The 20,379-nt window shown below is 58.2% G+C and overlaps 5 protein-coding genes across 24 annotated transcripts; 3 read left to right on the forward strand and 2 right to left on the reverse strand.

Moving 5' to 3' along the window:
* The first annotated feature begins 4 nt into the window (after nt 1–4).
* Nucleotides 5–6,419, forward strand: DCDC2B (doublecortin domain containing 2B). Of its 13 annotated transcripts, none has more exons than XM_080567105.1 (10): nt 5–704; nt 1,236–1,293; nt 1,719–1,789; nt 2,215–2,346; nt 2,888–3,034; nt 3,189–3,225; nt 3,656–3,724; nt 3,949–4,138; nt 4,395–4,495; nt 5,747–6,419. In XM_080567105.1, the coding sequence occupies exons 1-10, from the start codon at nt 427–429 to the stop codon at nt 5,822–5,824; spliced, it is 1,161 nt and encodes a 386-aa protein (XP_080423231.1). In that variant the 5' UTR covers nt 5–426; the 3' UTR covers nt 5,825–6,419. The 13 variants fall into 13 exon arrangements, with proteins under 13 accessions (XP_080423231.1, XP_080423237.1, XP_080423236.1 ...); XM_080567111.1 differs by having other exon boundaries at nt 5,845–6,419; XM_080567110.1 differs by having other exon boundaries at nt 2,897–3,034.
* A 213-nt stretch (nt 6,420–6,632) lies between these two features.
* Nucleotides 6,633–8,787, reverse strand: TMEM234 (transmembrane protein 234). 2 transcript variants are annotated; one of them, XM_080567127.1, is made up of 5 exons: nt 8,693–8,787; nt 8,123–8,274; nt 7,656–7,722; nt 7,424–7,516; nt 6,633–6,959 (listed from the first exon to the last, which is right to left on the reverse strand). In XM_080567127.1, the coding sequence occupies exons 1-5, from the start codon at nt 8,703–8,705 to the stop codon at nt 6,898–6,900; spliced, it is 387 nt and encodes a 128-aa protein (XP_080423253.1). In that variant the 5' UTR covers nt 8,706–8,787; the 3' UTR covers nt 6,633–6,897. The 2 variants fall into 2 exon arrangements, with proteins under 2 accessions (XP_080423253.1, XP_080423252.1); XM_080567126.1 differs by having other exon boundaries at nt 6,633–6,985.
* On the forward strand, nt 8,687–13,082 carry EIF3I (eukaryotic translation initiation factor 3 subunit I). Its single transcript, XM_080567118.1, has 11 exons — nt 8,687–8,811; nt 9,323–9,415; nt 9,532–9,619; nt 10,186–10,251; nt 10,520–10,669; nt 10,777–10,904; nt 11,174–11,284; nt 11,696–11,785; nt 12,003–12,076; nt 12,234–12,326; nt 12,658–13,082. The coding sequence occupies exons 1-11, from the start codon at nt 8,809–8,811 to the stop codon at nt 12,737–12,739; spliced, it is 978 nt and encodes a 325-aa protein (XP_080423244.1). The 5' UTR covers nt 8,687–8,808; the 3' UTR covers nt 12,740–13,082.
* A 767-nt stretch (nt 13,083–13,849) lies between these two features.
* LOC308182440 (myotubularin-related protein 9-like) lies at nt 13,850–18,739 on the reverse strand. Of its 6 annotated transcripts, none has more exons than XM_080567080.1 (12): nt 17,924–18,592; nt 17,233–17,475; nt 16,981–17,040; nt 16,560–16,668; nt 16,148–16,273; nt 15,883–16,056; nt 15,579–15,796; nt 15,287–15,448; nt 15,042–15,183; nt 14,720–14,940; nt 14,413–14,564; nt 13,850–14,255 (listed from the first exon to the last, which is right to left on the reverse strand). In XM_080567080.1, the coding sequence occupies exons 2-12, from the start codon at nt 17,427–17,429 to the stop codon at nt 14,092–14,094; spliced, it is 1,725 nt and encodes a 574-aa protein (XP_080423206.1). In that variant the 5' UTR covers nt 17,430–17,475; nt 17,924–18,592; the 3' UTR covers nt 13,850–14,091. The 6 variants fall into 6 exon arrangements, with proteins under 6 accessions (XP_080423206.1, XP_080423205.1, XP_080423204.1 ...); XM_080567079.1 differs by lacking the exon at nt 17,924–18,592 and adding an exon at nt 17,584–17,843; XM_080567078.1 differs by lacking the exon at nt 17,924–18,592 and adding an exon at nt 18,601–18,739 and having other exon boundaries at nt 16,981–17,475.
* Nucleotide 18,740: 1 nt separating this feature from the next.
* Nucleotides 18,741–20,110, forward strand: FAM167B (family with sequence similarity 167 member B). Of its 2 annotated transcripts, none has more exons than XM_080567122.1 (2): nt 18,741–19,031; nt 19,562–20,110. In XM_080567122.1, exons 1-2 carry the CDS (start codon nt 18,750–18,752, stop codon nt 19,820–19,822), a joined length of 543 nt encoding a protein of 180 aa, XP_080423248.1. In that variant the 5' UTR covers nt 18,741–18,749; the 3' UTR covers nt 19,823–20,110. The 2 variants fall into 2 exon arrangements, with proteins under 2 accessions (XP_080423248.1, XP_080423247.1); XM_080567121.1 differs by having other exon boundaries at nt 19,559–20,095.
* Nucleotides 20,111–20,379: the final 269 nt, after the last annotated feature.

Raw genomic sequence — 20,379 nt, forward strand, 5'->3', positions numbered from 1 at the left:
TTGTCCAACACGCACAGGGCCGAAACCCACTGCACTTCCCATGCAAGTGATGGCAAGGGCTAACAACTTCTGGATATTGCTGCTCTGGATGGGATGTGAGATGCTGGCGCTGCACCTCTAAGCTGTTAATCAGAGTCCAGTGGCCACAGTACTCGACGTGCAGTGAGGGTGAGGTTGAAGAGCCCTGTGGTTCCTGCTTCTCAGCTAGCAAGGTGTTTGCAGGTTGTTTGATGCGGCCTCCGGACTGGCCCACAACTTCCTCCTGCTGGGCCTGCAGCCGTGGAGACGGCCAGTTGCTCAGGGGACTGCTGCGGGGAGACAGCAAAACACGAAGACGGCTGCTCAGAAGGCTTTGGGCTGGGCAGGAGGCTGACCAGAGCTCTCCTCCGTGCTCTGCGGCGGTCTGTGGGGCTTTGACCCACGGGGATGAGCTCCAGAGGCTTAGCTCTGGCACCTCCAGCCAAGAACGTGGTGGTGTACCGCAACGGTGACCCCTTTTTCCATGGGAAGAAGTTTGTGGTGAACCAGCGGCGGTTCCTGACCTTTGAGGCGTTTCTGAAGGAGGTGACCAGGAGCATTCACGCGCCCCTGGCTGTGAGGAATCTCTACACCCCCAGGCACGGCCACCGCATCGCTGAGCTGGGGGACCTGCAGGACGGGTGCCAGTATGTGGCTGCGGGGTTTGAAAAGTTCAAAAGGCTCAAGTGAGTAGGTGGTCCTTCGGTCCTGGGGTTTGGTTTAGTGGAGGTGTTTTTGTTTTCTAATCCTGCATGAAGTAGAGCTGTTTTGGTTCATCCTGAAATGCAGAAGGCTGAAGAGACTTGTGGCATTGCTTGAATCTTGAGGTGACGTGTGGGACGTGTGTTGGGTGAATTTGGCTCCCTGAGTGCGTGTTGCATCCTGCTGAGGAGGGGCTCCGAGCTGTATTTAACAGCAGTCAGTCCTTGGAGCCTTGACCTGTGCTTAGCTCAAAGGAATACAATGTTCTGGATGTCTTTACCATGGATATTTGAAATGGTCTTTGATTGACTGGGAAATTATTAAAAATATCAGACTTTAGAGTGAAATTCTGTAAGTCCATGAGACAAGGCACATAGAGGATTGTTTCTAAAGTGACCTAAATAATGAACACATCTGGTGACGATGCACCAGGTCAAAGCAGCTGGCCATTCTCTCCCTGCTCCTTAGTCAGTCATGGCCCAGCTGGTATGTGGAATGTCATCTTGTTCCCACAGCTATTTAAACCAGGGAAGGAAGGAGCTCCGTGGGACAAGTAAGAGCAGCGGTGTGCAGGTGAGTCTGAGCTGAGTGAGGACGGGCAGGAGTGTGGAAGGGGGGAGGTATGAGGGACATGAAGAAGGCTGGCACTGATCAATCAGAAGTTGAGGTTTAAGGCTGCAAGGTGCCCAGTGGAGATCAGGTAAAAATGCCACAGGAATCAGTAGGCCGATGTGTGTGTGAGGGGCTGCTGCTGGGTACCTTCCTCCCATCTCAGCTGTGCAGGGGAAGGATCTGTGCACAGAGGTTCTCTGGTAATTCTGGAACGCTCTCAGCTCTGTGAAGAGCCTCTCCAGGCCTTGATGTTGCTGACAACAAACCCCACCTAGCAGCAGCAAACATGAAGGCAGGGCAGGCAGATCCTGGTGGAGAAAAGGGAACAGCCCTGGGAGGCTCAGTGCCAGGGCTGTGCTGTTTTTGTGCACTGACCTTGTCTCCAGTCCCGCACCGTAGCTCCCTGGAAGTCAAACATCGCAACACGACGGCAGAAGCACACCCACCTTACAATCCAGTAAGTGCCTCAGTGTTTTCTCCTTGGAGGGTCTTTGGGAATGCTTCTGGAGGGAATTTGTTGTAAATATTGTCAGGCATCTGCCTGTTTCCCCTCCCTTCCAAATACTGTCTCCTTTGGGAAATTGAACAGAGATGCTGGTGGCACAGATGTCAGTGTCCAGTGATGGTCTTAGATGAGGAGCTGCCGGGGTGGGGAGAATTGATGCCTTCATAGCTGTTAATAGAACATTTCTGCTCACTCTTGGTTGTAGCCTTCTGGCTGGTTGTGACCCACAGGATGGTGCATGTGATCTGTTGATTGTAAGGGGCTGTCAGCAGCTCTGGGGCTGAGATGTGTGAAAAGTCTTGGGACAGCGAGTGCTGTGTTCATGGGAGCTGTAGGAACACAGTCTCATGGCATGCTCTGGGCTATTTCTGCTGCAGTGTTTTCCGGAATGGGGATTTGCTGAGCCCTCCTTTCCGGCTGCTGTTCTCTCAGAGCGCCCCGCTGCAGTGGGACACGCTCCTGGCTACGCTGACAGCGAAAGCTGACCTGCGCAGCGGAGCTGTTAACAGGTGGGTGTCTGGACAAGGCACTGCTCCGTCTTCCCTCTTTACGTCCAGGAACATAAGCAGCACTTAATAGCACGCAGGACTGGGAGCTCAGGTGCTTCCAGCCTGCTTCGGCAATCTCATCTGCTTTTCAAGTTTTCCCATCTTTAAATTGGTGACAACATCAATGTCCTAAGTGTTGTGTGAGGAGGGCTGATGTTGGTGGTAATCTGGTGAAAGAGCAATAAGCAAACAATAGCGTGGCACACAAAGGGAGCTTATGTCTAGAAGGAAGGGCAGAGGGAAGGGGCTTTCATGCAACCAATGCAGCCTGCCTTCTCACACATCTATTTACTGGTACCCAAAGAGAAAGCTGAGAACTACTGCATCTCACTGCTCCCCAAGTGTGGTATTTTCATGTGCTTCCTTGGAGTAATACAAGGAATGATTGTTCTTCTCTGACTTGTCTTGATCCTGTTTAACACCTGTTTGCTTCCACACCGAGGGGCTGCTCACTGTCCTCTGACTTTCCCCGGTGTCAAACCCTTTGCTGTCTTTTCCCGAGGCTCTGCAGGCTGGATGGCACGCAGGTGTTTGGTGAGGAGGAGCTGGTGAATGACGGTTACTACGTGGCTGTGGGGACTGAGGAGTACAAAAAACTGCCTTACTTTGAGCTGCTGGTGCCCCAGGATTCTGCATGCAGGACGCCACGGTACGTAGGCTGTGCCTGAGAGGTTTAAAGGGTCATCTCCGCAGTGCTCTTTGGCTACAGCTATCCTTAGCCCTCCCATTCAGTGCTGCCTGCCTCAAGGGTCCTGCAGCTTGCTTCTGCCTGATGCTGAGAACCTGCTTCTCCTTTGTTTTAGGAACCATCCAGATAGACGCAAAAAGTACAGCAGAAAGGTGGGTGGCTCGGCAGGCACAGGACTGCGTGTGCTACAATCACAGCTGCTCCTGTGTAGACATCCATACAGAAGCTGTGGATGTGTACAGCAGTCTCCCTGCCCAACTGCCATGGTTACGGCATCCTTGCTTGGCACCATCCCCAAAGCAGCATCTGGGGATAGCTGTGGCCACGTCGGACTTGAATTAAATCTCACTGCCTGAAGATCTCCTTAAGGTGGCCTCACTGACTACTTCTCCTTTTTGGATGTTGGACAGGGAGAACTCATCCTGGAGCAGAGAGCTCTTTTCTGGTCGCTGTGCGGTGAAAATGCCAAGTGGAGACTGCAGATAGAGCAGCTGGGCTGTCCTGGGTTGTCCACTGACACGTGGATCTGTACTATCTGTGCTCACTCAAAGGACTTTAAAATTTCCTTTCTTTTGTTTTCAGTTTAGCCAGCGTGATGCCACCTCCCAGGACAGTGCTGCTGCCTCTGCTCTTGCTGAACCACCCCAACAGGTAGGGACTGCAGAAAGCATTGTTGTGCGTTCCCTATATCTGGTTCACTTTTAGTACCAACTTAAAACCCCAGACAGAGAGTGCAGTATGACAGCAGAGGGTGCGGGATCAAAGCTTGTAGGGGAAAGTAACAGTCTTTAGTGGAGTACTGTGCAAAACTGCTCTTGTTTTATAAGTTGCTTTATCAAGAAAGCCTACCAGAAGCATGTGATGAATACTTTCAGCTGGACAGTTACAGGGTGCAGACCCCAGGAGCTGCAGAGACCGACAGGAGCCCAGTTGCTTTTCCACCACTGCACAGGCAAGTCAGGAGGTCTCACCTCAGGGAGGAAGAGTCCATTTTCCATGCTAAACCTGTCCGTGTGGGACAGAACAGGAGGAGGAACAGGAGTGTGCAGCACTGGCCTGATCAAGGTAACGGATTCTGCTATAAATGTAGAGAAGTCTAGCTTTACTTTGATGCTAAGGGACAAAATAGCTTTAGATGCACAAAAAAACAAACAAACAAAAAAACACAAATCAGCAATGCATCAAATAACTGCTCTGTTTCTGGTTCTTCCTCTCCTCATCTGGGCACATATAAAGACTTTTCTGGAGCCTCAATAAGACTAGACCATGGCAATCTGCTATACCCAGTGAATTTTTTTATTTTTTTTTTTCCTCCTTGCAGAAGAAATTGTCTATAAAGCCAAAGATCCTAGGAAGGAGATGCAAGGTGCTTGGGGAGTAAGAGAGCACGAACACACTAGGGTGGAGGCACCCACTGATAAGGTATAAGAAATACTTTCCTGCCGTTAGGTGTCTCACTGCTGCATTCATTGTCCCACTAGAGTCTACCCCTGCTCCAGTTTTGCACAGCTCCAAGAGCCAGCCTTGGGTGAACACGTTAAGAACAGGTTGTGGCAATTGCTTGGGAAAGTTTTCTCACTTGTTCTTAGTCCTGTTCATGAAGTTTGCACAGCACTGTGCTTCGGCCTAGAATGTGTAAAGATGAAAGTAACCACCAGGGGGAACTTCAGACACCAGAGGAAGCGTAGCTTCAGCGCTCTGCATTTTAGAAAGCCAAGAGATTGTCATCTGGGTCATGAACATTTCCCTTCTGAAGCATGTTACAGCTCCCCACGACAGTAAGGGTATAAAAGGCTTTCTTGGATTTTTTATTTTTATTTTTATTTTTCTGGTGTGTGTGTGTCCTATTTCTGTCCTTACTCCTCTTCCAGAGAGTTGCAGAGACTGTGGAAGAACAACTCACACCAAAAGCCCAGTTTACAGCAGTATTTATTCTACTTAATGGTTCTGTGCAGTGTGTAAGATCCCTTGTGGCTGTGTTCAGATTTCTTACACTAAAATTCAGTACCCCCAGATACGACTTGTTAATTGGAACTTGCCTGTAGCTAGGTGAAGCTTTGAAGCTGGCAGGGAATAAACGTGTAATTGCTAAAATGCCTGAACATATTTGTTAAATAATAATGAGCTTTACACTTTTTTAAAAAGGGAAAAATCTTCGTTTTCATCTTACAGAATTTTGTTTTAAAATGTCTGAAAGATGCTTAGCGTTTGTGGGGCATCTGTGTCTTAAACTTGTCATAAGCACATTGAGAATTGATATAATGGGATGACGTGCATCATATTACAGCTGATTCACCGTTCTGCCCAGGTAGTCTCATCAGACTAATTAAAACTTCAAAGGAACACAGCTCCTTTGAACTGAAGTTAGAGAAAGCCCTAGTAAAAAGAATTAGCTACCAGGTAGTGACGTCTGGGCTCAGCGGGGAGCCTGATGCTCCGATTTGCTTTAGGAGCTGTGCTATACAGTCATAATTATCTGAGTGCCGTGGCTCTGCTCTGCACTGGGAGGGATTATCAGGCCTTACAACAACCACCTTTGAATTTAATGTAGAGACCCAGGTTTGCACACCAAAGCCTGTGTAAGACCAGAAACAATCCATGAATTTAGTCCCAGAAGCTTTCTGTAACAGCAAAGTGCCGCATTAACTATTTTTTTCTTCTTTCTACAAAAAGGCGAGGACTGTAGGCACAGCACAAAAGCCCGCGGCAGGGAAAAGGGATGGCAGCGATTCTGAGGGTGAGGATCACTAAATGACGTTTTCCCTTGGCAGCAATCCTGCTCTGAAGAGCTCACAGCGGGACCGTGATGGGAGGACAGTGAGGTATGCCACTAGTTGCAGATAACAAAAGCATGCAAGTCTGAGGTCTGTGTGACATTTATAGACTGGCCAAGCTTTTTGATGAATTAACAGAATCTTAGTGAGCACCCTCATTATCTGCGCTTGAGAGACTACCAGTGAACAATGAACCAGATGCACATTTCTGTTAAAAAATTAAAAACATTCCTCCTTTCCTCAGCCCTGTGGATGATGACGTGGCGGAGAACAGGGCTGCTTTTCTGAGCTTTAGTTTAAAAAGCAGTTTGTATCTGAACTTGGGAAGTAAGAATTACTGCATGGAATACACTCCTAACAAAACGTCTGCCACAAGTTTGTTCTGTGTCAGACACTTCCCATACAGGGATTCACAGCATCATTGGTCCTCTGATTTGGAATGCTTGGATGATGTTTGTAGCAATCAAACCTGCTCTCAAAAATACTTTTTGTTTCTGTTAACTTGTTTTAAGATCGTCTGCGTGACTTAGGAAAAGTCGCGGTAATAAAGCGCTGTCGTATTATCCCCATTAGCACAAGGCTTTCTGTATTTCTTCCCCCGTGTTCCTGATAAACGACAAGGGTGACAAAGATTTTTCTTCCTGTGATCTACCTGGTATTGTGGACCGACTAGTTCACTGAAAAGAAGTCGTCCTTTCCTTCCATGGCAACGAACTGCACTGGGGTTACTGTACAGCTCCCTACATAGGTTCCTTCCACACACAGTCAGTCGATCCCAGAAGGTCCATTTGAATTATTTATTAACCATTTATTACCCCTCCTCCCACCCCTGCTTTGAAACACCCACAGAAAAAGATTCCTTAAGACACTAAACAGGATGTCCTTGCGATATGCCTTGCTCCACCCTGGTGCTTGGGGAATCCCATCCCTGCTTCCAGGCAGCCGGGTGTCAGAAGGAGAGCCAAGCGGTCGGCTGCTGAGCCAGAAGCTCCCCTCGTGCCACAGGGTCACGTTTAAACGCGTTCTCTTCCTCTGCTCGCTGCGCCTTGGTCACGAACCAGCTACGCAGAGAGTGACACCCAGGAGGGTGAGCGCCATTCCTGCCACGGCCCCTGCAGAGACAAAGCACAGTGTGGTCCTACAGCTATTTTGCCAGGCTCTGGGGTTTTAAGTTTTCAGTTTCCTGCTGTTTTCCAACTTTCTGAGCGGGATAATGTTATAGTATGGAGTGAGGGATGGGAAGGGGTATGAGTGGTCACATTCTGGGGCTTACAGGGCATCCTGTTTCAAAGTGGGCGTATTCCTTAGTGTTTCTCTTATGGTTAAATAGTTAGGTAAAGGCTCAGGCCTGTAAATTCTGCTAGCTTAGAACAGCCAATTCCAATTCACTTGCCCTACTCACATACAATTCAGTTTCACTTCCTTTTCAGCTTCCTAGCCAGAACTACCACTTAACCAGTTTCAGTGCTTGTGTCCATGTTTGCTGGTTTTCAGGAGAGCGGAGGGGAGCACACAACTGTAAGTTAGCAAACAGATGCAGGAGACAGGACACCAAAATGCTTTAAGTGCAACTTACTTTTACCACCGATATCCTCTCCCAGAATCCTCCCAGTCAACAGAGTGAAAATCAAAGCCAGGGAGTTACAGAGTGGTACCGCCAGGGACAGGTCTGCAAATGAACAGTGTAACACCAACAGTTTATTACAAGACATATAACTATATGTTGAGCAGGTCACCAAACTAATCACTAACATGGCTCCTCCCCAAAATCCCGATCCACCCGCTCCACAAAAGCAACGACAGCTGACCTGCAGATGCCAAGGTGAGGTAGAAGAGGAGCGATCCGCACTGATTGAGCAGGAAGGGCACCATGTACTGCAGGAAGAGCACAGGCAGTCAGTCACGGCACGGAAACCACCCCGCAGCAATCAGCAGCGAAGGAGCCCCGACCCCCTTGTTCTGTGCCATGTTTGGCAGTGGAAATGCAGCCCGCCGCTGACTGCTGCGAGTCATGAGCTGTTCGGTGCCTTGGTTCCCCAGTCCACAGGTGGCAGGCAGGGCTTACTTCGTGTAAAATGTGAGGATTAACGACCTGCTTTGTACAAAGCGGTCTGAATTCTGCACGGGAAGAACAGCACTGTAGGCGAGTAAATGAAATATTACAGAGGATAACTAATTCTTCCACCAGAAGGGACGTTTAACAGTTTAAATAACAGTATCTAGTGCAGCTGCACACAGGAACGATCCCGTGACCCCCCCCGGCTCGGGGCCGCACCTTGTAGTTGAGGCCCAGGAAGCTGATCTCAGCCAGCAGCTGCCGCAGGCGGCCCCGGTGCCGCAGCTCCTCCAGCCCCGCCGCGCCCGTCCGCAGGAAGGGCCCGGTGCTGCCCCACAGCGCGGCCACCAGCACCAGCGCCGCCGCTTGCCCTGCGCCACAGCCTCAGCTCAGCAGCCCCGGGGGACGCGGCCCCGGCAGCGGCCCCGAGGCCCGCCCCGGCTCAGCCTCTCCCCCCCGCACGGGGCCTGCCCTGCCCAGGGAGGCCCCGAACGACCCCAGCTCTCCGCAGCCTCCCCTCAGGGGAAGCCCCGGGCCGGGCCGGCTGCCCCCAGCCCCCCGGGACCGGCCCCTTCAGGGCCCTGCCCGCGGCCATTGGGGCCTGAGGCCGCGTCCCCCTCGGGGAAGGCCCCAAAGCCCCAAACCCACGGCCGCGTCCCCCTCCCCGCCGCCTGCCCGCAGCCCCCCCGTGCCCCTCTCCCCGAGCCCCGGCCCGGCCCTGCCGGGGGCCGCAGGCCCGAGCCGCCCGCCGCCATCCCCGCTCCCTCGTCCCCCATCCCGGAAGCGCACCCGCGGTCGCCATAGCAACGGCGCCGGAACTTCCGCCGGCCGCGCGCCCTCTGACCCGGAAGCGGTGGCGGGGGCCTCGCTGTCTGTGGGGCCTCGGCTTCGGCAGCGCCGCCGCCATGGTGGGAGCGGGGAGGGGGCGGCGGGGGGCTACGAGGGGTTGGTGAGGGGTTGTTTGGGTGGGGGGGGGCCTGTGGGGGGCTGTGAGGGAGCGGCGAGGGGCAGTAAGGGGTTGTGGGGGGTTATGCGGGGCTATGCGGGGCTCTGAGGGGTTTGTGAGGAGTTGTGGGGGGATGTGAGGGGCTGTGAGGGAGCGGTGAGGGACAATGAGGGGTTGGTGAGGGGTTGTGGGGGGCTCTGAGGGGCTGTGAGGGGCTCTGAGGGGCTGTGAGGGGTTGTTCGGGTGGCGAGGGGGCTCTGGGGGGCTATGAGGGAGCGGCGAGGGCCGGCGAGGGGTTGGTGAGGGGTTATGGGGGGCTCTGAGGGGTTGGTGAAGGGCTCTGAGGGGCTGTGAGGGCTTATTCAGGCAGTGCAGGCCCTGGTGGGGGCTTCTGGGCCGTGACGGCCGTGTGGAGGATCCCGGCTGAGTCCCTCGGCCCTTTCTGACCCCAGCTGTCACCTTCCCCCCCGCAGAAGCCAATCCTGCTGCAGGGCCACGAGCGCTCCATCACGCAGATCAAGTACAACCGCGAGGGAGACCTGCTCTTCACTGTGGCCAAGGACCCCGTGAGTGCGGCATAAATCGGCCCCCGTCCTCCTTGGGCAACAGGGAAGGGGCGGTGGTGGGTTAGCGGAGCCTCCTGAGGAGGTCTGCGTGGTGAGGGCTTCTCCCCTTCTCCTAGATCGTCAACGTTTGGTATTCAGTGAACGGGGAGCGGCTCGGCACGTACAATGGCCACACGGGAGCCGTCTGGTGCGTGGACGCAGACTGTATCTTTTGGTCGGCAAAACCAGTTTGTCTGTGCTCTGCTTATTATTTGGAGTGATTCAGCTCAGCCGTTCCTTTCAGCTGCTGCCGTGTGACAGGCGGGGAGGCCACGTGGTGCTTTTAACTTTCCCTTACTCCATCTCTTGAATATTCTTGCTTCTTTTTCTTTCCGGGGGTGTTGTTTGGAATAACGTGTGCAGTGACACCTGCCCACATTTGTGCTTGAGGTGGCCCAGGGAGCTCGAGGAAGGCGTCCAAGTTGAACAAGATCTTCCCTCTCCAATGTGGGTAGGACGTAGCAGAGGTGAAAATGTACAAAGGCTGTGTTAAGGCAAGAACTGTAGCCTTTTTCTCACCATTTCAGGAGGCAAGTTGTGGGTTTTATAGTAGGAGCACTTGGACTCGCTGTCTGTACTGGAGTATTGCCACTGCTATAATGGAATTTGCTCAATCTCAGCAATTTCTCGCTGTAATGCACCCTTTTGACCTTGTGTGTAAATACTTTCTGGGTATCTAAACAGCTTCTGGGGGCTGCAAACACGCTGATGTTCCTTAACTGGTGACCTAGGGGACACCCGACACGTGCTCACTGGCTCTGCAGATAACAGCTGTCGGCTCTGGGACTGTGAAACAGGTACGGCTCCCGGCTCCCCGCCGCCGGCTCTGACTCCCGGCACTGTCCTGCTCTGGAGTTTGTGAGAGGTCTGAATCCTAACAGGGGTGTGTGTGTGTGTGCCCAGTTTCTAGTGAACGCCTGGGGCCAATTTACTCACCTCCTATTTAATCCAAGCGTACTGGCCTGCTCATCCCCTCAGTTCTGCCCGGTATCCTGCCCACTCGGTCACTGTCACTAATTTTGCGGTGCAGGCCCCAGTGAGTGACGGTTTCTGCTCTGTGTGCAGGGAAGCAGCTTGCCCTGGTGAAGACCAGCTCAGCGGTGAGGACGTGTGGCTTTGACTTCGGAGGAAACATCATCATGTTTTCCACGGACAAGCAGATGGGCTACCAGTGTTTCGTGAGCTTCTTTGACCTGCGGGACCCCAGCCAGATCGGTGAGGACTCTGAGCCTGTGCCTGCAGCAGGGAATAAGGGGAAGCACTGACGGCCAGAGCTGGTGCCATGCTGTCTGTCTGTCCATGTCCTTCCTTCCTTCCTGCAGAGAACAACGAGCCTTACATGAAAATCCCCTGCAGTGACTCTAAAATCACCAGTGCTGTGTGGGGCCCCCTGGGGGAGTTCATCATCGCAGGGCACGAAAGCGGGGAGCTCAACCAGTTCAGCGCCAAGGTCAGTGCGACAAGGGGCAGCATCTCCTCTGGCAGCAGGGCGTGGGGAGGAGGCTGCAGCATTCCTCGGTGGTCACGGGGCAGAACGTGGGCTTCTTGGCTCGATCCAGCAGCCTTGTGGAAGGATAGTGAAAATATGTGGTTCCCTTTAGCCAGGCTGACGTAGAAATGCCTGTCCTACTGCTGACAGTGATATCTCCTGAACTGTTTTTATTGGGGAAGCGTGCTCACTTTGTTTGCTCACTGAAACTGCCTTGTTTGACCCTTCAGTCAGGGGAGCAGCTTTCAAACATCAAGGAGCACACCAAGCAAATCAATGACATTCAGACCTCCAGGGACATGACCATGTTCATCACTGCCTCCAAGGACAACACAGCCAAGGTGAGGCCTCCTGCTGGTAACGCAGCGGTCCGCTGGTATCTGCTCGTAGCGTCTCCGCTCAGAGACTACCTCGGGGGTTTGCTCCTTGGAAATTTGAGTGGGTGTAAAGTCAAAGCTGGGTGGGAGACTTCAGTGGGAACGGGGAGGCATCGCCACATTAAACTAGCAGCAACACCAAAATGAAGGTTGCGGCGTGCTACCTGCAGAAGGTGTAAAGGTGACACTTACCTTGGGCAGGTATTTGGGGATTCTGGAGAAACGTCTTTGGGTTTTGGGTGCCCGTGAGCAGCTTCAGTGCTCATACCTGCTTGTGTGAGGACTGGCAGCCTGGGGCTGGGGTTTGTATGAGTTATTTGGGCTGCACGTCCTTCTGCAGCATAACTCTCTAACTCTGTCCCTTTTGCCTCTTAGCTCTTTGACTGCACGACACTGGAACATTTGAAGACCTTCCGGACAGAGCGACCGGTGAACTCTGCCGCACTCTCCCCCATTTTTGATCACGTAAGAATGATCCCGCTCGTAACGGTCTTACTGCGACTCCTGCCTTGTCCCAGGTGGCTGGAAGGCACGGCATCACCACACCAGCCTGTGATATAAACACGGCTGTGGGATGGGCCCCGGGAGCTTCACTGCTCTCTAGTGCAGGAGCGCTTCCCTGCCTGCTGCTGCGCGCGTGGTGCATGCAGTCCTGCAGTGTTATGGCCTCTGCTCTTTGCAGGTCGTGCTTGGTGGTGGGCAAGAGGCCATGGATGTGACCACGACCTCCACCAGGATTGGCAAATTTGAGGCGAGGTTGGTGCTTTCCTCTGGCAGGGCTGAGTCCTCACCCAGAGTACTCCTGACGTCTTGCTCCTGGCAGTATTTGGAGGAGTCATTACAACTGCAGAGCTTTTTTGAGGAAACCCTGATTGTGTCCCTAACCAGGCTCCTGACTTCTTCCTTCTCCCAGGTTCTTCCACTTGGCTTTTGAAGAAGAGTTTGGCAGAGTGAAGGGTCATTTTGGTCCGATAAATAGTGTCGCTTTTCACCCCGATGGAAAGAGGTAAGGATTTTTGCAGGTCTTCCAGCGTGCTCAAATCAAACCCAGCCTGTGCTTTGGTTAGGATATGGCTGGGCTCACAGGAGCTCTGCAGTGGGAATGAAGCCAGCACCTTCCCCAGTTCCCCCATTACAACTCTGCTGCCTCCCGTCAGGCTGGCTCTGGGGGTCATTTATGCCCTGCTGCACGTTTTGCTGTGTTACTGATATTTTTTTCATCTTGTGACTATTTCTTAGCTTTTGGAGGGTGTTCTGAGAACAGATTCTGTCTCTTGCTGATATAAAGCTGAGCTCCTGACAATACTGACGACTTTCTCATCTTTTCTCCCGCACAGTTACAGCAGTGGTGGTGAGGATGGCTACGTTCGCATCCATTACTTCGATCCCCAGTACTTCGAGTTTGAGTTTGAAGCCTAAAGGAGGACGTCCTCTCCTCTTCTTCCCTCTTCCTATCTGTTGCCCAGCCCATTGGCTCCTGAGCAGAACTGTTGTAAGGCCTGAAGTTGGTCTGCTCCGCAGGAGGCAGCAGCAAACTCAGGGGCTGTATGGAGGGGGGGATATAGAACCCCAGCCAGCTCAGAATGGCACAACCTGTGGCTTTCTCAGGAGGTAGAGTGAGGGTGAGGAAAGGAGTTGGGTTGGCTGCCTGCCTGCCCCTGTGGATGCTAACTTCCTGGCCTGCTGGGCATATTTATATATCAGTGGAGAAAAAAAAATCGGCAGGAAATAAATAAAAAATCTTTTCTAAACACCAGAAAAAGTGCCTCTATTCTTGTGCTCTGGGACAAAATTAACCTGGCTGCTTTGCTCTCCCAGCTCTGCTGGCACTGCCTCACTCTCCGCCCCCCGGCAGGCAGCGGTGCTGCTGCTCCCTGCGTGCCTCTGTCCAGGTTAACTCTTTCCCAGCAACGATCTGCAGCTGCTGAGGTCCAGCCCTAGCAGTGCTGGATCCGTGAACGGGCTGGAAGCGCAGTAGCCAGTCATTGTTTTCCAGATGATGCGCGCCCAGTTCTAGTGCTTTGTTTATTTGCTGGCTTGACCCTGAGCCAACTTTCCTCATGGAACAGTTATTTCCTGCGCTAGGAAGGTTGTGTTGCAAATCCTCGTCCTAGCCCTCTGTCCCCGTGTCTGTCTGCTTGGAAGGGTGGCTCCTATCTCTTTCCTTCCTCGAAACTGGGTTCAAGGACCCATTTCCCAGGCTGGCTCCCAGCTTGGAGTGACTGATGCAACACTTACGCTGCAGCCAGCGTGCCTGTTGTGGAGAGGCTGGTGTGAGTTTAGCGTGTTCTGCTGCTTAGAAGCTGTGCCAACCACGCCTCGGTCACGGAGCAGGGCTGGCATGCTGCAGGGGAGCTGCTGGGCACGTTGGCCTCCTGCCCTCTGCTCCACGGGTGGTCCAGGTCCGAGGGCTGCTGCGATCCCGCTGGGGAACAGAGCAGGAACCTGCCTGAGGGAGCAGGGCTGCTCCTGGCGCTGCAGAGCCCAGCTCCTGCCCGAGGAACACCACACAGCGCAGGAGCAGACTGTGAGAGACCACTTTACTGCGCCACGTTCAGTCTGCGTGGCTGAGAGGCTGCTCAAGTGCATCTGTCCCCCCTCTCCCTGGGATGTCCTCCGCGTTCCTGGTACGCGCAGGCTTCCCTGGGCTCCGCGGGGTGTGTGTCCTGCACACGTCCCGTGGAAAACTGCTGCATCGCCTTGACTCCTCAGCCCATGGTGACGGGGTGAGCGGGATGTGATTGCCAGGACCAAGGTGCCTGTGCTGCTGCTCATCTTTCGTTCTCCGTCCGAGCAGCGGGGTCGGAGAGCGACCGGCTCAGCCTGCTCCCTGCGCTCTCCTTGGCAGGCGCCTCGTTGCCCTCCACCAACCGCTGCATCTCTGCCCGGGCCTCATCTAGGTACTGGGAGGGACGGATCCATCGGAAGAATAAGCCTAGGAGACAAGGGGTTGTGTGTCACTTGAGGGAAAAGCAGAGCAGCTTTCCCTAAGCCACCGCATGCGACCCAGCCGAGGTGGTGTCTGCAAGCGAGCACAGCTCTGGCTTTGGGTTTGGAAAAAGGCAGCTGCCTGAGGGCTGGCCCCAGCTCACCCTGCCACAGCTGGATGCTCTGGGGCTCCACGGAGGGCCAGATGACCAGCGGGTTGTGCGAGTAGAGGGGGTTCAGGTACTTCTTCTTCTCCTCAGGCTGGTTCAGCCAGGCCCAGAGGGAGTGCGTGTTCTCCTTCACTTTACACAGGCACCTACAGGAGCATTGAGAAGCGTCTCAGTCCCTGGGGCCGTGGGGCTGGGGCTGACCCCAGCTGTTGCCGTGAGGGTTTGGCTCTGCCCAGGGGCAGGGAGGTGGCCGTGGCACTGCTCCTACGGGGCGCTGCCATCCCCACCTCCCAGCACTCGCCTCTCCTTCTCGTTGTTGCAGAGGAAGGTGCCGTAGTCGGAGGCGTAGGCGTTGTCGAAGAGGGTGAGGAGGAGGCTCTCGCCGAACTCCAGGGAGAAGGGGAACTGGCGGCTCAGCTGCCACACGCAGTCGAGGAAGAGGAGGAACAGCGGCGCCTCCTGCTTCAGCCGGGCGTGGGAGTAGGCAGAGCGGGCGCAGCGGAGGTGGAAGGGGTGGCCGGCCTGCGGGACCCCGAAAAAGTCAGGGAGATAACAGGGGTGAAGGCGACCGGCGGTGCCCAGACAGGCTGGGGGCCCCCACCCCTTGCTTCTACCGCTCTCACCTCGATCCACTCCCGCTCCAGCAGCCCCTGGAAGCCCACCACCGTGCGGCAGCCCGGGTCCAGGATCACCTGCGCCAACGCCGTCACCAGCAGCGTTGTGTCCGTCCCCTCCGCGCCATGCACCAGCACGCTGGCCTCTTCCCTGCAGGTGAGCACGGGTGATTGGGGCGCTGCTGGCCGTGCCCGTGGTTGGTGCCACGGTGCTTTGGCCGCAGCGAGGGGCCGTGGGGTGGCAGCAGCCCTACCTGTCGAGGCACTGTGCGGCCAGGCAGGCCGTGCTCAGGGCCGCCTTGACGTGGCTCAGCCAGCGGCAGCTCTCCAGCCGGCTCAGCCAGCGGTCCATGCTGAGCGAGGCGTCGTTGCAGGCTTCCACCAGCTTAATGAAGCTCTCCTGCAGCGGGCGGCCTCTGGGAGGGAAGGAAAATGGGGTGAGGGGCTTGGGGGGGTCTGGTTTTGGGGGGCTGGGGCTTCTGTGCCAGCTGCAGGGCAGCGCAATCGCCCCAGTTAGAGGAGCCAGGCTTCGGCGCAGCCCCTCACCGCTCCAGGGGCCGGTGCAGCCGCTTCCACTGCGGGTAGGAGGACTTGGGCTCCGTGCCACCCCCCGTCATCCGCGCCTGCTTCGCCGCCTGGGCCGACCGCGTGTCGATGATGAAGCCCCGCTCCCCCTCGTCCAGGACCGTCCCCAGCAGCACCTCGTCCTCGGGGCAGCGCTTTCGGTTGGGGCCCGTCAGCGGCTGGCTGCTGCGGAGCATCACCTGCAGGGCGAGGGGCCGCGGGTAGCCGGAGCCGGGGCACGGCAGGGTGGGATGGTGGTGGGAGAGGGCTGGGGAGACGGACTCACGGTCCCATTCCTGGGGTGGTAATAGCTGAGGACGGGGAAGCGCCCGCCCTGCCGGAATCGGGCCGCCCTCCGCAAGGTGTCGTCGCTCACGGCCGCCGGCACGATGACGTCCGCAGGGTACGTGGGGCAGGTGGTGAAATCCCTGTTCAAGTCGCTCAGCCGCCACTGGCTTGTCTGGGGGAGAAGCGGGATGGGGGCAGCGGGGTGTGGGTTGGGGGAGTCGCTTATCCCCCACCACGCCAGCTGGGTCTCCCCCCCGCCTCACCTGCGCAGCAATTTGCTGGAAGTATTGCTCGAGGGGGAAGAGGTGCCACCCCTCCTCGAGCCGCAGGTCCTGGGGTCTGTAGAAGAACGGGTACATCATCATCACGGAGTCCACCGAGGAGAGGGCCTGGAGCAGAGCAAAGATTGGAGCTGGGGCGCATGGGGACAACTGGGAACGTCCCCACCGCCCCCCCCTCTGCAGCCCCCATCCCTGTTCCCTCCTTGTGGCCACGTCCCAGCTGCAAGCAAGGGCTGGCATCACAAAGTGCCCGTGCAAACACAGACCAGGAGCTGAGTGTTTACCCATGTTAATGACGGACCCAGAGCAAACACTGCAGGCAGCCACCTTCTCCTGCCAACCCTTTGCAGCCCGGAGCAGCTCCGGCACGGCTCGCCGGCCGCCCAGGGCTCACCTCGATGGAGCTGGCGATGTTTAGGCACTCCTCCATGCCCGGGATCTCCAGCTGCAGCACCTTCAGGTCTTTGCACCGCAGCGTGATGGTGCCGGAGGAGCCGGCGAGCCTGGGGAAGGCAGCGGGGTCAGGGCTGGCAGCAGGGTTGCGCGGGCAGGAGGGGGCTGCGCACGCAGACAGACAGCAGCAGGGAGCTGCCCCCGCTCCCCGGGAGGATGCAGCAGGGCAAAGCGCTGTGCCGAGGTGACCGGGATCCCGTTGGTTCTCATCCGGCACCGGTCGCACGTGTGCCTGGAGGTGCAATTTCCATCATCTCCCCTCCTCAGAGCAGCTGCCCCTGCCCCGCGGAGCCGCCGTGGTTAGCACAAAGCCAGGCACTGCTGGGCGGGTTTAGCAGAGCCGAGAGCACTAAAAGCCAAACCTGGTGTCTCGCGGGGAGTCGTTAGTCCGGGGGGGCTGGTACCAGCCTAAATTCTGCACTCTGAGGCATGGAGGAGAAGAGGAGGTCAATGCCCGGCGCTGCAAGCATCCCCAGCGTGGGCCGTGGGGAAGAGGAGGGAAGAGGCTCCGCGGCCGCAGCCGCTGGGAGGGCAGCGGGGGGGGGAATTTCCCCCCGCCGACATGGGGTGACGCCACAAAGGGGGTCTCGGGGCCGGCAGCGGGGGGCACCCACCTCTTCTCCACGGCGTCCACGTTGCGGATGAGCAGCCAGAGCTCCACGGTGCCGGGCTGGCCGTCCCCCCCGGGGCAGGAGGAGAGGAGCAGGTGGTGGCTGGTGATGCACAGCGTGCCCCTCACCGGCGGCAGCCCCGCGCACGACAGCAGCACGCTCTCCACCGTCGCCGTCTTGATCAGCTCGGAGAACTCCATGGCGGCGGCTGGGCTCCGGGTCCCGCTGCGGCTGCCTCCGGCAGGGCTGGAGGGAGAAAGGGGAAATCGTGAGCGGCGCAGCAAGGCCTGGAAACCCCCCTCTTCTTCCCTCCCCGAGCCACGCTGGGCCCTTCAGCCTCTGCTTGTCACCTACAGCCTGTGCAGCTTCCTCCCCGCGGGGAGCCTCGCTCGTTTCCTCCCCGCAGTGCTGTCACCGCAGGTGGGGAAACTGAGGCACGGGGCCGAGGGGGGTGAGCAGCCCGCAGGCACTCCGGCAGCGCCGGTACCGGCTGCAGGGGGGGGATTTGGGGCGGCTGGCGGCGGTGCGGGGTCCTGGGGCCCCCCCGGCTCCCCGCGGCACGGGGCGGGGGCGGCTGCAGGGCGCTGCCGGGCGGGGAGGAGGAGGAGGAGGAGGAAGAAGGGGGGAGGAAGAGGAGGAGGAGGGGGCGGTGAGCGGCTCGCAGCGGTGCCCGTCGCGGCCCCCCCGGGCTTACCCGCTCCGGTCCGGGGCCCTCGGTGGCGGGGGGCGAGCGGGGGGGAGGGAACGGGGCAGCAGCGGGGGAGCTCAGGCTGCGAGCGGGGCACATCGGGGTGCCAGCAGGGTGCCAGCAGGCACCTCGGGGTGCACGGGGGGGGGAAATGGGGGGGCTGGGGGTGCCCGCACAGCCCCGGGGGCCGGGGGCGCGGAGGGCGCGGGGCCGCGCAGCGCAGGAACGGAGCCGCTGCGCGCAGGGCTGGGCGGGGGGGGGGCGGCGGGGCCGGGCAGCGCTCGCACGGCCCCGGGAGGGAGAAAAAGGGGGGGCAGGGAACGGCCGAATGCTGCCCCGGGGGGGCCGGGACCGCTGTACCCCCCCGAGGGTCCCACCTTAAGGGCCCCCCCAGCGGTGCCCAGCGGTGCCCAGCGGTGCCAGGAGCCGGGCGCCCACCGCAGCTCACCCCCCCCCCCCCCCCCGCTGCACGCGGAGCCGCTCGTTTTCCTTCCTTTCCCCTTTTTTTAGCAACCTCCCCCCCCCCCCCCCGCGCCCAGCCCGGGCCGGGAAGCCGGGGTCAGCCCGTGCCGATAACCGGGCTGAGTCCTCGGCCCGCAGCTCGGGGAGCCTCCTCCCAGCCGGAGGCGATGATGCTGGACCCGAAAAGGAAAAAATAAAAATAAAATACGAAGTACACCCACCTCTTTGCACTCTGGCTCGGCAAAGTTCCTGCCCGTTATCATCATCCTGGTGTCCCCGGGCGTTCCAGCTCCAGCTCCGGGGGTGGATAAAGGGCCGCGGCTGGGCGCCTTTTGGGGCTGGGGCCGGTGACCCCCCCGGAGGCTGAGCCATGGCCCTGGGGCAGCTGAGCTTCAGCGAGCTGGGTGCCGAGGAGCCACCCATGGGCGAGGAGAGCCTGGCGGGCCTCAAGGCGCTGACGGCCAAGCTGAAGCTGCAGACGCGGCGCCCTTCCTACCTCGAGTGGGAGGCCAGGGTGCAGGGGCAGCCCTGGGGCAGCCGGGCCCCCAGCGGGGCAGACGGGACCCCGGGGCACCCCAGGGGCGAGCGGGACGGCGGCGTCTGCGGCTTCCCCACCGTGGGGGCGGCTCTGGAGTGGCTCAGGACGGAGCTGGTGAGTAGCGACTGGGGGGACGTGGGGTGCACGGGGTCGTGCCCAGCCCTGGCATGGGGGGGGCGAGGGGATAACGGCGGCTCCAGCCGCAGCCCCCAGCTTCGCCCCTTCTTTGCCAGCACGGCTGCTGGGTGTGGATTTTTGCCGGGTGCTTGGGGCTCTGCCCATCTCCCCTGCCCAGTTCTCTGAGTCATGGCCCTGCGCTTGCCGCCCCCTCCTGCTGCCCTGCTGGGGCACGGCTGCGTGACCTTCGCTGGTGCAGCAGAGGCAGCAGCCGTGTGGGCACAAACCTTCCTGAGCCCCCCCCAGGCTGTGTGTGTATGCGTGTGCACCCCCGTGCCAGCCCGGGGCTCTGTGCGTGGGCTCCGCGCTGACCCTGGGACCACACGTTCCCAGTGCCCAGTGGGTCTGTGCCCTGGCCAAGCCCCAGCCCCGCCACCCCAGCACCCTGCTGAGCCCCCTCCAGCCGTGCCCCGTGGCTGTGCCCCATGTGGGGCTGCGGCGCTGATGGCCCCGTGTCCCCGCAGCAGGAGCTGCAGGCTGCGGACCAGCGCCTGGCGCAGCAGCTGATGCGCCTGCGGGCGCAGCTGCACCGGCTGAAGGTGGAGCAGGCCTGCCACCAGCACAAGGAGATGCTGGACGACGCCACCTTCGGCCTCGAGGGCTGCGAGGAAGACTCGGACCTGCTCTGCAACATCCCTCCCAAGGCCGCCTTCCTGCTCTCCATGCCGCTGAAGCACATCGGCGTCACCCGCATGAACATCAACTCCCGGCGGTTCTCCCTCTGCTGAGCATGGCGGGGCCCCGCGGGCACCCATGGGTGCACCCAGGCTCGGTGGGGCTCGCGGTTGCCTCCTGAAGCACCGTGGGGATGGCAGGGCTGGGGCTGAGCTCCCTTTTGCAGGAGGTGCTCAGTGCTATGGGAAATGCTACTGTCCCCGTGGGACACGGGGTGTCCTGGGGCACCCGCAGCCCTGTCGCTGGGGATGTCGGGGTCAGCAAGGCGAACGATGTGGGGGCAGCTCTTTGAGGAGGAATAAAAGGAGGTGGTGGTAAGAGCCAGTGGTTTCTGTTGTGTGCACCCAGGCGCCTGCCCGCGCCTCCAGATATGGCTCCCGGCCCTTTGCGGTGGGGCGGCCGGAGGGGCCGTGCTCCCAGTGCTGTCCCACAGGCTGGGGGGCTTCTCACCACTTTTCTCACCCCGTGCCGGAGGGATGGGGCTCTGCTTTGGGCACCCCACTGCCAGCCCCTCCCCAGGCACCAGCTGCGATGGGTGCTGGGGCTGTGCCGCCGCAGGAAATGCTCGTCACCGAGCTGCTTGTGGGCCGGCAGCTGGGTCTTGAGGCCA

Source organism: Anser brachyrhynchus (assembly GCF_964034855.1).
Source record: "Anser brachyrhynchus genome assembly, chromosome: 24".
Taxonomy (NCBI): Eukaryota; Metazoa; Chordata; class Aves; order Anseriformes; family Anatidae; genus Anser; species Anser brachyrhynchus.

What these genes read in the sequence shown, in the direction of transcription:
- DCDC2B (XM_080567105.1), top strand. Translation starts at nt 427, where the DNA reads ATGAGCTCCAGAGGCTTAGCTCTGGCACCTCCAGCCAAGAACGTGGTG. An exon ending in GAAAAGTTCAAAAGGCTCAA is followed by an intron (nt 705 to 1,235) that starts GTGAGTAGGTGG and finishes TTGTTCCCACAG; the next exon opens with CTATTTAAACCAGGGAAGGA. An exon ending in TGGAGGCACCCACTGATAAG is followed by an intron (nt 4,496 to 5,746) that starts GTATAAGAAATA and finishes TTCTACAAAAAG; the next exon opens with GCGAGGACTGTAGGCACAGC.
- TMEM234 (XM_080567126.1), bottom strand. An exon ending in TCCTGGGCCTCAACTACAAG is followed by an intron (nt 7,723 to 8,122) that starts GTGCGGCCCCGA and finishes CTCTTCCTGCAG; the next exon opens with TACATGGTGCCCTTCCTGCT. An exon ending in AGAGGATATCGGTGGTAAAA is followed by an intron (nt 6,986 to 7,423) that starts GTAAGTTGCACT and finishes AAATAGCTGTAG; the next exon opens with GACCACACTGTGCTTTGTCT.
- EIF3I (XM_080567118.1), top strand. An exon ending in ATTGGCAAATTTGAGGCGAG is followed by an intron (nt 12,077 to 12,233) that starts GTTGGTGCTTTC and finishes TCCTTCTCCCAG; the next exon opens with GTTCTTCCACTTGGCTTTTG. An exon ending in TTTCACCCCGATGGAAAGAG is followed by an intron (nt 12,327 to 12,657) that starts GTAAGGATTTTT and finishes TCTCCCGCACAG; the next exon opens with TTACAGCAGTGGTGGTGAGG.
- LOC308182440 (XM_080567078.1), bottom strand. Translation starts at nt 17,429, where the DNA reads ATGGAGTTCTCCGAGCTGATCAAGACGGCGACGGTGGAGAGCGTGCTG. An exon ending in ACATCGCCAGCTCCATCGAG is followed by an intron (nt 16,274 to 16,559) that starts GTGAGCCCTGGG and finishes GCTCTGCTCCAG; the next exon opens with GCCCTCTCCTCGGTGGACTC. An exon ending in GCCGCACAGTGCCTCGACAG is followed by an intron (nt 15,184 to 15,286) that starts GTAGGGCTGCTG and finishes GCTCACCTGCAG; the next exon opens with GGAAGAGGCCAGCGTGCTGG.
- FAM167B (XM_080567121.1), top strand. Translation starts at nt 18,750, where the DNA reads ATGGCCCTGGGGCAGCTGAGCTTCAGCGAGCTGGGTGCCGAGGAGCCA. An exon ending in AGTGGCTCAGGACGGAGCTG is followed by an intron (nt 19,032 to 19,558) that starts GTGAGTAGCGAC and finishes GTGTCCCCGCAG; the next exon opens with CAGGAGCTGCAGGCTGCGGA.